The sequence below is a fragment of the Bacillus rossius genome, chromosome 1, assembly GCF_032445375.1.
Source record: "Bacillus rossius redtenbacheri isolate Brsri chromosome 1, Brsri_v3, whole genome shotgun sequence".
Lineage (NCBI taxonomy): Eukaryota > Metazoa > Arthropoda > Insecta > Phasmatodea > Bacillidae > Bacillus > Bacillus rossius.
The window spans coordinates 86633507-86647011 of NC_086330.1; the positions used below are offsets into that span (position 1 = coordinate 86633507).

Genomic DNA, 13505 nt, shown 5'->3' on the forward strand with positions numbered 1-13505 from the left:
TAATTACCTTCATCGGCGGACATCTTGTTGTAGCGGTGGACGTACTAGCAACAAATATCTACACAAAGCACTTTCAGGGCAGTTGGGAATCCTGCGACCGACGATCCCTCGTTGTCGGGCCCCACTGTTGGTCGACAGTTTTTCTGTGGCGCGAACGTGTGTCTCTGTCTATGACTATTACAACTGCGTTTGACACAGTTAACACGTCACAGTTACTTAACCTTGAGTAATTACGGATGATAGTACGGTGTAGTGTATGTTAAAGATAATGTATGTTAAATGGCTGGCAAAGTATGGTGGTTGGCTGTACTCGTGTACGATTAATAACAAAACTGATAACGTTTAATAATTAAAACAATATCAAATGGTATTAATGGTATTGTAATACTATAATTGATATAATTTCAACACATAGATATGTACAACCCTTAAACTGAAAATTATTGATCTGAATAGATTATCCTAAAGTTGTACCAGCTTTTAAATAACCTACCAAATACAGATAGCCAGACATGAATAGATTTGGGTCCAGTTTCGATACCACACCGTCATTACTGAATTATCAAGGTTTGCAACTACCGGTACCGACTAGCTCAAGTTGTGGTAGGGCAGGTTCTTCGGCCATTCAGGACTGCTGGGTAGATCGGTGTATGGTCGCAGGAACTTGTAGAAAGGGACGCTGCAATAGAGTTCTAATCCACTACGACTGCCGTAGGCTACGACTCATTGACTGGATCGGCGACATCAAAATGGTCCTGAAAAAACGTGGTACAAGGAAAGTTCTCACCACGAGATGGCAGGAATCAGATGTAGAAGTCGCGATGCTGGAAGCACTCGCGAAACGCCTCGTATGTCGTGTGAAGGCGTATACCCTGTATTCTGAGGTAGATGAACTCAGAATTCTCCTATCTGAATACTCCGTTTATACTGTAGTATCTAACTATCGTAGCGGACTCGATCTTCTTGTTTCCTTTGCGGGCACCAGGTTTTTGGCAACACATCGCAAGGGAAACGTCTTCTCTCGAACATGGCGTCCTAGAATCCTTCTCTATTCCTTCTTTTTCAACCTCAACTTCCCAGGAATTGTTGTAGCAACCAGCGAGCTCGCAACTAGCAGGAAGAAAATACTCAGCAGTTGTAGTAAAATCCAATGTACGGTAATTAAACCTGTGTTTAACTCATGTAAAGCTTGCAGAAAAAGCAATAGGCGTCCAAAGAAAAATTAAATGAAGACAATAAATTATTAAACTGCTGCGATTTCCAAAGACTAAACATACTGGCTGGCCTTAGCTATCCATATTAGTGTGATTGCTGGTACAACTTATAATACAAATACATATTTTAAATATAATAATTAATTTACAATAAACATGAGATAATGAAATCAACCTGTAAACGGTTGACTGTTTACACCGTTAATAGCGCGCCGTGCGCGGAGAAAGGTCATTGTACTCAATCAGCTGTTGTTATGGCGCGGTGGTAGCCGCCGGCTGGCTCTCTTTGCTGAGCTGCGCATGCGCAGTATAACTCTCTCTATGCTCCACCCAGACTCGTGACCTTCCATCAGCAGCCAGCCAATAAATGCGAGCTTAGCAGAAAAAAATATAAGCTCCACCTCCCGTGTACCAGTTTTGTCCAGTTCTGAAACCAGTTTATTGGTATACGCACCAGTTTTCTCGCTGCCATGACATGTTCAAGTTTACGTTCATCTTGATGTCTTGATACCAATGATTAATTATTATTTACGATCCCCAGAAAGAAATGGTTAGTTAAAAAATATGTGTCAACTGTGTAATACTTCTTAAATTATTAAATACGTATAAAACAGTTACAAGACTCCGCTCATTTTTTTTGTGAATTTTATGTCTCGTACCAGTATTTCGGCATGGCCTTAAAGTGCGACGTAATATTCTGCTGTGTGTAGTATGTGATACCCATTGCTATGCTTCTTTTAAACGCCTTGGCTTAAATTAATACATGTTTAGAAATAAAAGAAACTTTATAAAATATATATATATTTTGCGATTTAAAATGCTCACTGCCGACTATAAACGTTACGTTTTTCACGATGTTTTTAGGCCTACTAGCTAATCTTATCTACATTTATAAAGAACCCACGGTATTTTTTTTATTTGAGCGAATATGTTACGTGTTAATTATTATTATTATTATTATATTGATATAAAATATCAAAAATGTAAAAACCGGGCGTACGACACTGCCTTCGTATACTGTATATTTGGCCTAGACATAGTGTTGAGTCTTTTTTTTATTTTTATGTTTGATGAAGTGTTGTTTCTGCATAAATAGGATATCATTTCGATCGAAAATACATCAGCATAATAAACATAACGTAAAAAACCTTACTTGTTTGGCAAAGGCACATGTACTTGAACTTATAGACACGGCAACAGCAATTCATATCCCGCGGCAGCAGAGGGAAAAAGAAAAGGTTGGGGGGGGGAGGGGGTGTAGCCACAAATGGACGTGATTTAGGCCTCACTGGTTCGTACGTACAACTAGGTCGTAAGGACAAATTTTGGAGAACCTTGAGTGTACGTAGAATCGAGGTTTTACTGTACATATTTTACTCACATTCTTTCTTTTTTATTATTATAACTGGCCTTTTAAGTTGTAATGGCCAGAAATTATAATTTACCAACTGACATAACAAAAGTACGATCAATGTAATGAATGTACAGTTAATCCAAAACGTTATGATATATATATATATATACACGTCTTCTGCATACATGTTTCACAAGTTGTTACATCTTAAGATGTTAGTAACATTAAACGAATATATGTATATTTGTTTACATTTTCAAAAAATAAACATTACATTTATATACAGAAAATGAAGAGAATTAAAAAAAAACACTGAAGATTTCATTTAGGTATTTCAAAACAACAGAAACGGCAACCGAAATATCTGAAAACCACACCAGCCTAGAGATGTGCGAGTCTCGGTAATATCGAGAAATTATTGAGATCAAAATATTTTCGATTTTGTCTCGAGAACATTTTAGAATTTCCGAGAATTTCGAGAATTTGTATTGCTTAGCTCTGATTGTCTACTTATGCATTTAAATAAAGCAAAGTTTTTACTTACACGTAAAAAAAAAGAGCTTCTAGGTACTTAAAATAAAAACTTTAATCAGTTAACACATGCCGACATAAACAAGTGTATGTTCTATCGTTTATTTTCCACGTTCACATAAATTTTTTTTTAAAACAGTGACGTTTCACAATTAAAATGAACACCAATACATGTTACTTTTTAAGAATGTACCATATTTTGAAAGAACGTCGCTTGGATCGCCAGCAACAACAGCACGGATACGGCAAGAAGTGAACACTCACTGTTTGTGTGTTCCGTAATCTATGGAAAGAGCTCAATACTTAGTTTTATTTATTTTGGGGTTAAGTTTAGTTTAAATTACTGGGAAATAAAGGATTGTACCAGCTTTTTTTTTTTTAAAGTTATTTTCAGCGCTAATACATGTAATTATTAGAATGGCTGATAGTTCTGGAAATGTTCAAGACCGTAAATTGTCGGACATTTGGAAATTTTATGAAAAACGAAAGGGTGAGGGTAAGTGCAAAGTGTGCAAAAAACGTATTCAGACGCCGACTTGTTCAACAAGTGGTCTCTTGCGACCTTTGAAACTTCATCCAGCCGCCGAATAGGATTAATTGGAATTAACAAAGGAAAAAGCTACAAAACAAAAAGAAAATTCTTATAGACAGTTATCAATCCAAGACTTGTGTCACAAAGAAACAAAAAGTTAGTGAAGCTATAAAAAACATAATTGACAGGAAAATTGGTGTAATGATGGCATGTGATTTTCAGCCATACAGCATTATAGAGGATCGCTGATTTAAAGGACTGGCTCAATGATTTAGAACCAGGTTATGAAGTACCATCTTGCACTACATTTGCCAGGTCTATTGTAACAAAAATTTACCGTGAAGAAAAAGCAAAACTTGCAGAAGAAATATAGAGAGATGTTGATGATGGACTTCAGTCTGTTTCATTTACTACTGACATGTGGTCATCCGCAAGGCAGGACAGTTTTATTTCTCTCAAGTCACTATTTGACAAAAGACTGAGTTGAAATATCATGTCCTTGGAAATTACCACTTTTCAGGTTCGCACACTGCTCTGGCAATACAATAAAAGCTGACAGCAGCTATAGACGAATGGAATTTTCCCACCAATTCAATTTCATTGTACGTAGTTACAGATAATGCTAAGAATTTCACAGCTGCCATAAACAAAACATCATGGATTCACACACAGTGTTTTGCACACACACTACAGTTCGCAGTTCAAGTCTGAGATAGCACGGCAGCACAAGATATCAGCGTCGACCCTGTCTACGATATGGAAACGTAGGTACGCGATTATGAGTGCAGGGGTCATTGAAAATCGGTAAATCGGATTTAACGAAACATCGATTTAGAGTAAACATTTTCGGTAACCGTAGCACTTCGTTAAATTGGGGTTCTACTGTACATATTTCTAATTTGTAAAAAATACTTTCTTACGTTGTTTCTGTTCTAATCTCAAACTTTGTCTACACACGACACAGATAACTAACGGAAGTTTGATAAAAGAAAGAAAGGATGGGATTCTATTTTTAAAGCCACGCACTTAGGTGGCGACTGCACGGCTGAAGAATGTGACAGGCGTCAACGGCAAGATGTCTAGTGGCGAGCGAGAGGGTGGAGATAAAGCAGACAAATAACAAAAGCGCGCTTCAAGCGATCACGCCGTAAATTCCTCAAAAATACCTCGTTATAGCCGTGTTCTCGCTATTACCGTGCTCGCTATAACGAGATTCTACTGTATTTATCACTAGTCACAGCTAGGCTAAGAGTGCAATACTACCCATTGATCAAAATTAGATAAGTGACACATTTTTAAGAGCATGTAAGTATTTAAACTAAGCTGTTTCCAGTTTGTTAGGGACTAACAGAACATTCCCGATGGCTTTCAGAAATTCACAGGTTTCTAGTCAGTCGAGTTTTTCATTGGCAAAAAAAAAAATTTAAGCTTATTCCGTTTCCATGTTTTCCCAGATGATCAACAGTGCAACAACACCAGCATAACTAACTACAGCTAACTATAACTACGGAAAGAAAAAGTGGTGCAGTATACCTATCACGATCACTACTTAATGGCCAGCGATCGTCATTACGAGACCTGTTTCCTCGCCAGTCGCGCTCGCCCACAGGGGACCGGTCTCGGAACGAGTCTCGATCCATATCGCGGGGCGGGCGATCATCACGGGACGCACGATCCATGTCACGGGACTGGCGATCCATGTCGCGAGGAGGGCGGTCCCGCTCTCTGTCCATGTCTCGGCCCCTGTCCATGTCCCTGCCCCTGTCCATATCTCGGCCCCTGTCCATATCTCGGCCCCTGTCCATGTCTCTGCCTCTGTCCATGTCTCGCTCTCTCTCTCTGCCACGGTCATCGTCGTTGCGTCGTGGCGGCGGGCCCCCAGGCCGCGAGTAGATGCGTGCTGCCTTCACATCTGCACACATACAAATATTAACAACCTCTACACTTTTCACAACAACAAACTGTCAACTAACATACTGCATCTGTGTCACAAATTTTAATGTTTTCAGTTGTTTTCTTAAACACGTTACACTGCAGTATTTTATGGGTTAAGAGTCTAATAAACTTAATATTAGAAAAAACCTTATTCTTAAGGTGTTCATAATCTGAAGACAAGTAAACATCAAGGAGGATGCTTAAGTGGCAGCTATGATAATCCTATTTGTTTTAACACATGCAATTCAAAATATAACATAAATTTATTTTATTTATTTATTTAAAATATAACTCTTTTTTTTCAACACAATACTTTGTTACTGCTGACTAAGAGGACCTATATATTGCACTTGGACCTGGCATAACACATTTTTACATGGAATATAAATATCTATAACTCGCACAGGCTAGAAAGGGCCTTGATACGCGCAGGTCGTAAAACCGCCCCCCTTAACAGTCCAAGCGGTGCCCGTGCTCTGATTGGTTGTGCCTGCCAAGGCCAGCGATAGCGCACGGCTGTCTAGTAGAATACTACAGTGCGTGAATATATCAGTCTTCCTCTTTCCGTGGTCGTGTTGTGTTCACGAATAACTATACGTATTTAACAGAGTACCGTGAGAATTGTCGGAGTTTGTGTGCACGTTCTCTTGAGGTACGTAACAATGCCTCCAATACATTCGAAGCTGAAACACAAGGTTCTGTATAGTCAAACGTGAGAAGTTATTGCGAATGTGATTAAGTTCATGAAAAATGAAAAACAAGCTCAAGAGCCCATAATCCCTTTTGCCGAAGTACGAAGACGTGTTGCTGTGGCTACAGGCGTGTCTAAAAATGTTGTTACCCAGATTACCAAAGAGATGCAGCATATTGCAATCGGTGAAGGCACAAGTTTCGCAACACCAAACAAACATATGGCGCGTACAAAGCATGTTACGGAACTTGACGATTTTGATAAGTGTGTTGTGCGACGAAATATTCACAATTTTTATATGTATCAGAAAATCGCCCCTACTATCCCAAGACTACTACAAGAACTGCGACAGAGTATTGGTTTTAAAGGAGGAGCAACAAGCTTACGAAAAAATCGTACAGGAATTGGAATTTAAATGGAAGAAACGAGAACAAACCGTTCTGTACTTACAGAGAGGCAAGTAATAAGATACGGATTGCGTATCTAAGAGAGATAAAGGAAGCTAGGAATCAAGGCAGGCCTATAGTGTACATGGACGAGATGAATATACTGAACTCACACTGTACAGCAACATCATGGAGTGATGAAAGCAATGCAGGCCTGTTGAAACCAGTATCTAAAGGCAAGCAAGTGATAATTGTTCACGCAGATGGCGAAATGGGTTTTATCAAGGACGCTTTGTTAATGTGACGTTCACAGCAAGCTACAGTCGATTATCAAAATGAAATGAACGCCACTAATTACGAGAAATGGGTATTAGAGAAGCTTATACCTAATCTTCCAGAAAACAGTGTTCTAGTAATAGACAACGCACCGTATCACAATAAACTCTGTGAAAAGTGTCCTAACTCCAACTCCAAGAAAGAGGACCTGAAGACATGGCTACATGAAAAAGGTATTGCATTCCGGCCCGACATGTTGAAACCAGAGTTGTACGAAATAATAAAAAAACAAAGAACTATATAAGAGTTTTGTTATTGACGAGCTTATGTCACAGCACTCTCACCGAGTTTTACGTCTTTCTCCATACCACCCTGATTTAAATTCCATTGAACTCATATGGACGGACGTTAAACAGTGGGTTGCGCAACAAAATGTTGATTTTAACATTAAAAGTGCTATCGCTTTGTGCAATCAACGGTTCTCTGAGATAAATCAGGATGAATGGAAGTCAGTATGTGCACATGTACAAACAATTGGAAACGGATATAGAACACGGAAGGACAATTGATATCGCTGTGGAAAAAGTGATAATTAACCTAGGCGAAGAAACTGACACTTCAGGTGATACCGATAGCTACAGTGATGACAGAAATCACTCTGAAAGGGACAGCGAGTTGTCTGGCATTGAAGAACTGCAGTAGGTACATAAACAGGAAAATGTATTTTGGTTTCAGTGTAATGTATACTGTGTATACGTGTTTTGCTGTTGACAGTATCCGCTCTGAAAGGGATAGTAAATTGTACATATTTCAAGTATTACAGTAGGCGAACCGACTACACAACAGCAGCGTGATGCTTTCGGTATGGTGTGTACCCTACTCGTGTTTTCTTTCTGTAGCACTCCCCTCTCCGTCGCAAAGAAGGGGAGGGACCTAAGCTGCGCAGTAGAAGCTCGTTTTCATCCATTTTTAATCTCCATCAAAACCTTTTCTACAGCGAGCCACCAGTACTGTTACTTTATTTGGGTATAAGGTATTCCATCATACAGTAAGTAAAATATTTTAAGTTATGGTACATCCAAGATTACAGTGGGTTTTGAATCACTCAAGTATCGACTAGCTGCTCGCCACACACATTATTGAAAAGAGCCAGCGAGGACCCCTCTACTGTTAGTTTTAAGATCTGATACTAGTTCACATCACTGTTGAAGATAAGTGCACGCAGACAGTACCCAGCTTTTTGCCGCGGAAGAGAGATCCGTGCTCCATCTTGATGGCATCTGCCGCACTCTCCTCGTCCTCGAACTGCACGAAGCCAAAGCCTCTGGTGTTCATGGACACCCCTGCACAAGCCACACACATCTTGGTTCCTAGGTGATCCTTCCATTACCTTAGACACATTTTCCATTGTGTTTCAGTGCACATAGGTAATGTCAGCTAAGTCATACTTTTACATAAACATGATTATATATTTGGTTTAGGGATGGGAAAACCGATTCCCAAATTCATCGATACCTACCGATTCTACTTAAATAATCAATAATCGATGATAAAAGTCGATTCCCGCATGTAGCAAAAAAAATCACTTCACAACATTGCAAATCTGTCAGATACAATTATTTAACGACTCTTTGAGTGGGGTTATGACTGACTAGACGCATATATAACAGTCATATTTCCCCAAATAAACAATAGCGATAAAACGACGATAAACGCGAAATCACCGTAAAATACAGTTTTTACGCGAAATCGCCACAACACAGCATTTTTCCAGGAAATTTAGTATTAAAATGTGAAATCGCAATGTTTCTAAAGGAAATTTAAATACTGTGTAAAAGACTTGTCTCGTCACTGGTAAACAAACACCGCAACATGGCCGCCACTAAACATTAATCATAAATGCACTAAAGCAAACAAAAGCTTACACACGCTCACGTTATAATGTTAAAACCAAAAATATAGTGTAAAAATACGCAAAACTACGGCGTTTATTTTCCTTTCCGGCATAATGTTTGGATAGATATGACAAACAGGCGAAGTTTTAAAGCCTACGCACACCGCTCGGGGCACTGACGTCAGCTTGGAACAGCGACAACGGATAAATACAAAAGCAAGCAGATGATTGGGCGAACGGTGTTTGAACAGCCTTACGTGAGTGGCCATACCATGTCAGCCGGGGGCGCTGGCATATAGTTGGAACAGCGTCATAGTATCAAGCAGATTATAACGGGCGAACCAGGTCCCAGGCTCTGTACTTCGTCACCCAGCCGTACGTGGCAGCACAAGCATTTTAAAACGCGCCAAAAAGCGGAAAAATGTAAACAAACATTCATTTTCGAATGGTGTGACGATGATGATTAGTTGGTCAACAGTGTTTTATATATTTTGTTGGGTCGTTACCACAACGCCGAAATAACAACGAATGAATTTGTGTGTGTTTCTTAAATGTAACTTAATGCTGAAATACCACAATCAAGTACAACACTTTCATTTGCTAGTTCTCTAGTTGCTTAATTTTGTTACTGTTTCATTTCACAATTTTTTTTAGTTAATTTGTACCCTTCTCAAAGTTAGGCAAATTGTATTAACAAAAATTATTTATACTGCTCAAGGAAAGCTTAAATTTTTTTTTTTTTAGTTTATTCCGTATTACAAAACAAATTTTAGATTAGTTTGACCCCTTTGACATAGTTTTATGAGTTAATGTTAATAACTTAGTTGTGTACTCAAATTTGATAAATATGAATTTATGATGTATGCTACATCGCACACCCAAAACAATACTGCCACAACTCAAAAATGGTCAATTTCGAGTTATACCAGTTTTCCGTGTCGAAAAGTGGCCTGTTTCCCGGTGAAAAACTGCCACATCTGTATCTGCTCAAATTTCATTGTTTGATGAGATGTGTCAGTTTAGAATTCTTGTGTTTTTGTACGTTCTGCTAACCAACACTGCCACATTTTATTTTATGGTTATATTGCACATACACTATTTGTAATAGTAAGGTTGCTCAACACTTCAATACCGCCACATTTTGAAATGTGGCAGTTTTAATTTTTTTTCCTATAATTGTAGCATGCCTCAACTAGTGATGTGGCAGTTTAACAATGTGGAAATATTTAAATGTGTGCCATATGTCTAAATATGGCAGTTTTAATCTGTGAAGAGAATTTACTAGATGCCACATTTGATGTTACGTCAGTTTAACACTGTAGTGCATATTTTATTATAAGCCACATATCTACTTGTGGCAGTTTCGCATTGCTGCAGATAATATTGCTGTCTGGATGTCATGTCATTTAATATTCAATTATTTACTTATCTTTGGCAAAGCAGTTGAGATATTTATAGTACGTTTAGTAGTAGTTAGTACCACAGTCGCTAGATAGCACTCAGTTGTTTGAATCAGTGTTTTCATACTCAGAATGACTTTTTTCAGAAGTTGGTATTGTGAATTAATAACATCAGTTATCTGTTTCTGTTTATTATGTTGTTATGGTGTAGGTATATTATTTTGGTACATCGTTGTATTGTTGTGAATGTTATGAAAATAGATTTTTTCACGTAATAATAGGAATATTATGACGTCTCGGGGCAGATACCTCATGAGCTTGATATTACCCGATGTTAACAACTGTGAAAATGCAGGTAACTTGTTTTATTACAATATTGCTACTACCCCAATTAGCATAACGGCTGTGGAGAGAAGCACATACCATGTTGTTTTAATGTGAGGCTGTGTCTGAATTGAACATTGTTATTATATTACTAACTTTTTATATAGTAGGAGCCTACTTGTGAAAATGTAATACAGTAAAAAGATATTTCAGACCTCATCTGTGTATAAAATCTCAATTAAATAGGTAACAGTTGGCAAACATTTTTATTTTTTACTATAAGACAATATAAAAAAATGGCAAACCTGTTTTGTTATATTATTCTGCAATTATTTTTACAAGAAAATAAATTAAATCTCAAGATTAAGGCAACCTCCGTTGAATAATTAACATTTTTTCTTTCCCCGGCTCATTATGAATTTATTCATTTGTGACTTGTGTATAATTTACCGTCCATTCATTCTTCTTTGATGGTTATAACAATACAGCGTTTAATAATTTGGTAATTTAATTATATTTCACAAGTTTCGTTAGGTACCTACAAAAATTATGAATCCTGAAGACCATAGTAATTTTTTGTAGACAAAATTATGTCACTAGGAAATTTTTTCAACAAATTCTGCAGTTCCTTGACACTGCCTGTATCAATTTAATTTTGTATTTTTCTTTTTGTAAAGTTTGGCTCATGACAAAAAGTGTGAAAAGCATAAACATCAAATATCGTCTCTTGTTTAATTAATAAAAAAAATCATTTTGGACTCGCCATTGCTTCAAAGAACACATACAAAAGAAAACATAAGACAAGTTGTTCCAAGCAATGGTGAAAATCCAAAATTATTTTTGTATTAATCAATCAAACCCATTGCAACAAATGAACAAGTGCGGTACCTAACGAATGTACTATGCAAAATAAATTTGATTTTTGTGGTTGCATCGATTTAGTAAGTAAATTAAAGAGTCCACATTTAAATACTAATTGTAAAAGGAAAAATAATTATAGATGGGACATTTTCCACAATATTTCAACACAATGGTAAAGAAAAAGTCATAAAAAAATTGTTTTGCCTTCACTTTGGAATATACAGTAACCACTCAGGTTAATTTGAAGTAAATAATAACATTATCATTGTTTAATGTTTTCTATGTAGTTTTTAAATCCAAATTCATTTTTTGGTTAGAGCACTTGTCAAAATGTTACCTCATTACTTTTACTATTTCCATTAACTATTTCTTGGTTTTATTATGGTTGTGCTCTCTGTCTGGATCAATTGTGCACACTGTATTTTGTTCACCTATCTTACTTAATTAATTGCAATTCTTCTCTTTTGGTTTTAGGTACAAATGTAATAAACTGTAATGTTAGAAAAGAACAGGGGCTGATTCAGACTGACAATTCCAATGTAGTACAGCAAGATCATATCCAGAACACGGACGCAGTGAAAGAAGACAACATGGTGACAACTCTCAACATACGCTCTGGAGTTATAGATGATGGGCCAAGCACTTCAGTAGCTGGAATAAATGTTTTCAAGAAAGTAATTGATTTCTGTGAAAGTGATTTTGATGATTCGGATGCAGACAAGGACTGGATCCCAGAACCTGATGACTGTGACAGCGAAGAGAACACAGTTATAGAAAAAAAAAGACATAATGTCTTGAAAGCAAAGGGACGTGCAACTAAGGAACATTCAGAAGAAACACAAAATACAGAGGCTGGCACACACGAGAGAGGAGAAGTCAAACGAATGTCTAGAAAAAGGAAAATATGTTACGATTCCTGGAAGAGAAACATACTAAAAAGAAAACATAATACTGGAGAAGCATACATCACTCCTAAAGGAAATGAAGTCCAAGAGAAGAAATTACAGCCAGCATGTGGTCCCAAATGTAAGCAACATTGCTCTTCAGATATATCCGAAGAAGAACGCAAAGAAGCACTTCATAGCTACTGGAATATGGGTGACATTACTCTACAGCGTGCTTTCATAGTAAATTGTACTACTGCCATCACACCCAGGTATAAATATGTTCGGGAAGGTTCATCTCGAAAAGACAATAATGCTTATTACCTCATTATTCGTGGGGCTAGGAAGAGAGTATGTAAAAAATTCTTCATGGCAACATTAAACATTGGTGACCGGACCATCAGAACTGCTTTGTTAAAAGGAAACAGAGATCTTCCGTCTGTTGAGGGAGATCTAAGGGGAAAGCATGAAAAACATAAATGTTTGGATCCAGATTTAGTTCAACGAGTGTGCGATCATATTAACTCATTCCCAAAGGTAGAGTCCCACTACTTGAGAAAGAATACCCAAAGGGAATTCTTATCTGGAGAACTCACCATTGTAGAAATGTACAGAATGTTTCTGAAAGCTTGTTCAGACCACAATACCAAGCCATGCAAACTAAGCACATACACAAACATTTTTAATCAAAAGTTTAATATTGGCTTCTTTGTGCGAAAAATATAAAAACTGCAATGAGGACGAGAAATTGGCAATGCAAAATGAGTTTAATTCTCATAAACGTGAAACTGAACTTTCCAGGCAAGAAAAGCAGCATGATAAAGACATTTCTAAGAATAACAAAGATTCAACATGTGTTGCCACCTATGACCTACAGGCTGTCTTGACTACACCTTCAGCACAGGTTTCCAACTTTTACTACAGTCGCAAATTTGCGACATATAATTTAACAATTTATAATATGGGTACTTCTGAAGGACATTGCTATTTGTGGAATGAAGATCAAGCCTACAGAGGACCTAACAAAATTGGTACATGTGTTTACTTGTTTTTAAAATCTAATTGCATTAGAAAAGAAACCATTTTCTACAGTGATAATTGTAGTGGACAACAGAAGAATAAGTACATGCCTTGCCTGTATCTTTATGCAGTTTCTAACCTGGATATTCCTTCTATTACTCATAAATTCTTAATTGTAGGCCATACACAGAATGAAGGCGATG

The 13505-nt window shown here is 37.4% G+C and overlaps 1 protein-coding gene across 2 annotated transcripts in view; it reads right to left on the bottom strand.

Moving 5' to 3' along the window:
* Positions 1-13505, bottom strand: part of LOC134539172 (nuclear receptor coactivator 5) — a 182376-nt gene that overhangs the window by 138019 nt on the left and 30852 nt on the right. For both annotated transcript variants that reach the window (XM_063380948.1, XM_063380950.1), the window contains exons 3-4: positions 8152-8262; positions 5165-5543 (exon numbers count right to left, since the gene is read on the bottom strand). In XM_063380948.1, the coding sequence (XP_063237018.1) occupies positions 5165-5543; positions 8152-8262 (490 nt within the window). The remainder of the gene's footprint in view (positions 1-5164; positions 5544-8151; positions 8263-13505) is intronic.